A 3,590-nucleotide genomic window follows, 5' to 3' on the forward strand; every position below is an offset into this window, starting at 1 on the left:
TAAATATATTCTTAAATATTTAATAAGTTTCATGGAAAAAAATATATTTTAACTTAATAAAAATATGGAAAGGAATCAAGAAACATTGTAAAACGACAAATACATTGATGTTATCAAATTTAACATCACAAAAGAAGGGACATGTGAGATCCCACTTTGTAACTATAGTAACAGTGGGAAGAATATTGATTGCAAAATTCAGAAATTAGGTAAACAAAATTAGTTGCTTTTCCTAGTACCACAGTCTATAAAGACTCCAAAAACTTAGAATTTATCATGTGACCCACTTGTGGGTCAAATCCACACCAAATTTTTCACTTTTTAATTTAGATATGGAAGGGAGAATGGTGTAGGACGCATATATTGAGTGTACAGGTGCTTTACGCAATTATGGTGTTATGAGCAAAAATCGGACCGTTCGATTTTTGAATACACAAATTGGAGAATCTAATTATCTTTACCAAAATTTAAATTTTCTCTTTCATACTAATCGGATTAGTAAGTTTAATTTTTTTTACAAAGAAATCGAATAGTCCAATTTTTTTATCTATGTTTTATAAAAAACTGTTCCCACATCCATATCCATGTCTAGGACCCACATCTTTCCCAATAATACACAACACACATACTTCTCATATCCAAAAACATTAGCCCAATTTTTTTATCTTGTGGCTTCTTATTCTTATTCTAAAAGGTAATATAACAAATTAACAATTAAAGGAATTAGAAGTGGTGATATCTAGTTTCTTAGCAATCCCATTTCAAGAAAAAAATGGTTTTGACAAAACAAGGGATTTATTGTTAATGGTAAAAGAAAACCGGAGTCATCTTTTGATAAAACCCCACCAAATCTGAATATCAAAAGCCATCAAATTAGCACTAAAAGCAATAAAACAATTAAGAATTAAGAAAAGTTTTTTTGCGATAAATAAATCATCAAATTAGGGTGCTTTGGTTTTTTCTTTTCAACAAAAAAAAAAAAGTGAAATAACAAATCTTATTTTTCAATTTTTCATAAAATTCTAAAAAAATACAAACTAAATACATCATAATTTCTAAAGATGAAACATAAATCATGAATCAACTAAGCTCTCTCGAAAACACTACCCTCTGACATGTTGTCGCTAAAAGTAAAATCTTGTATCTCTTTTAAAAAATCTCCTAATTGTTTCCAGACAACTAGAAAGTATTCAAGAATTCAATTCAGACGTAGAATACTTATTCAAAAATTTTCATAACTCAATCATGTATAATAGATCAAAAAATTTTCGTAACTCAATCATATATAATAGAATTATCAAATATTTGACTTTTGACTTGTTCGAACTCTATCGGTAACTTTCTATAAGATTCTACACTTAAATAATTATTTAAATAAATGATGTCAAAATTATTATTTTTATTAGCATAGTAATTTATAATTCAACTATATCTTAGATGTATATCAAAATCAACCACTAAATATATATTAAATATAAAACACACATTAAAAAAAATAGTGTAACTAGATATCCTTTAAAAATTGTCCATCATTCAGCCTTTAAAAGAGAAAGAAACTACAAAAATAAATAACTTCCCATAAATCAAAAGACCGACTAAACGCTAAAAATTTAAAGGACAAATAGTATTTCTCTAAAAAAATAAATAACACATATATTTATACACAAATATATAATAATTAATTTTAATAAAATTTTAATTTTAATACACTATCAGTATAAAATAATTTTACACATATATCTAATTACATAATAAGTAAAAATAACTAAAATATAGACACATATATATACTTACATGATCTTAGAATCTGTCCACAGAATACTGTACTGGTGAAAATCTTGAGAAGGATCAAACCAGAGATCATATCTTTCTTCTCTGCCAGTGTTGGTACTACCATTACCATAAAAATTGGTCTGCATTCTCCAATCTCTGCCTCTAATATTTCCCAAAAACTCAAAGTCTATTTCGTCATGGTTCTTCTTGAACATGTCACCATTTGACATCTACAAATAAATAAATAAATAAAATATGAGTTATTTAATTACTTTTTCACTTTATTTGATGGAGAATACCAAATAAGAATTTAACTTTAATATACCGTTTGTATAAAATAATTTTACATGTGTATACATTTTATCAGTAAAAAACCTAAAAATAACTATTTTTTATTTTTTTACATTGATCACGTAAATGATCATTCAAAAGATTAGTACATCAAAATTAAATTCTAACAATAACGATTAAAAAGATAAAACACACCATCTTCAATCTTCAATTAAAAAAAATATATGTAACCTTTCCAATGATCATTGGATGATGATTAGATATATATCTTATAAATAGGTTTAATTACTCTGTTGGTCCCTATAGTTTCGCAAAATTTTCAATTAGGTTCTTATATTTTTTTTCCTTTTAATTGGGTCCCTGTACAAAATTTTTTTTTAATTGAGTCCCTACACTTTTTTTTTTTTTTATTTGAGTCTCTGCACCAATTTTTTTTAGTTGAGTCCCTATATAATGAAGCCAATTACTACTAAAAGGGATCTAATTGAAAAAAAAAATTGGTGCAGGGACCAATTAAAAAGAAAAAAAGTATAGAGACCTAATTGAAAATTTGGTTAAAACTATAAAGACCAATAGAGTAATTAAACCTAAATATTATTGGCAATTTGAGTGAGTTACACTCACATAAAAAGCCACCACAACTCCAGCAGTGTAATCAGCAGGCAACTTAATCTTAGCACTAAAATACCCATGAAGGTAAAGTTCATGGGACACAAATCCAGAACCTGAAAACAGAACCCAAGAAATATATATAATCAGGGAAAAAAATACAATATAAAAAAAATTAGAACAATCATAATAATAATAGAATTTAATTTTTATACACGGTAATAATATTAAAAATTTTACACATAGAATTAATTATGTGTTGTATAATAATAATAAAAATAATTATTTTCAAACTAAATTACTGAATAATCATCTAAATAACAATTTTTTACACTTATTATAATAATTATTAAGAAGTTTACCATATGAAGAAAAATTAGAAAAAAGAAAAGCAAGAAGAAGAAGAAGGTATAGATGAAAATTAAACCTGTTCTCTGATCAAGTGTAAGATGAACCAATTTGCCATCATTATGGATTATCAAATTATTATCTCCAAACAAGGGTGTGTAACCATCCTCAAAGGCTATGATAGGCAAATTATTGTTCATGGAAGAAGAACCAGAAACAACAACCATGGCTGAGGACAAACACAAGAAGAGAAAACACACATGACACCCTCCCATATTTTTTTCCTTTTTTTTTTTTCAAATATTTTTCAGTGTTGAGGTATATTATGTGTGTAAGAAGTTATTTATTATATATATATATAAGAGGTGGTGCAAATTAAAGGAAGAGTAATGAAAAAGAATATGATAGGTTTTGGAATATATATGATCACTACAGCAATTAAATTCAATTTTATTTTTTATTTTTGTAATTAAATTCAATTGTACTATTTATTACTTGAATTATTTGGAACTAAATAATACATAATTAGATTTATATTAACAACTAGATTACATTGGATATTATATATA

The 3,590-nt window shown here is 25.7% G+C and overlaps 1 protein-coding gene across 1 annotated transcript in view; it reads right to left on the reverse strand.

Moving 5' to 3' along the window:
- LOC107621805 (probable xyloglucan endotransglucosylase/hydrolase protein 28) overlaps positions 1-3,403 on the reverse strand; it is a 5,731-nt gene extending 2,328 nt beyond the window's left edge. Inside the window, exons 1-3 of the mRNA XM_016323801.2 lie at positions 3,101-3,403; positions 2,689-2,789; positions 1,795-2,003 (exon numbers count right to left, since the gene is read on the reverse strand). Coding sequence (XP_016179287.1) covers positions 1,795-2,003; positions 2,689-2,789; positions 3,101-3,296 — 506 coding nt within the window. The 5' untranslated portion in view covers positions 3,297-3,403. The remainder of the gene's footprint in view (positions 1-1,794; positions 2,004-2,688; positions 2,790-3,100) is intronic.

The sequence above is a fragment of the Arachis ipaensis genome, chromosome B10 (assembly GCF_000816755.2).
Source record: "Arachis ipaensis cultivar K30076 chromosome B10, Araip1.1, whole genome shotgun sequence".
In the NCBI taxonomy this organism is placed as follows: Eukaryota; Viridiplantae; Streptophyta; class Magnoliopsida; order Fabales; family Fabaceae; genus Arachis; species Arachis ipaensis.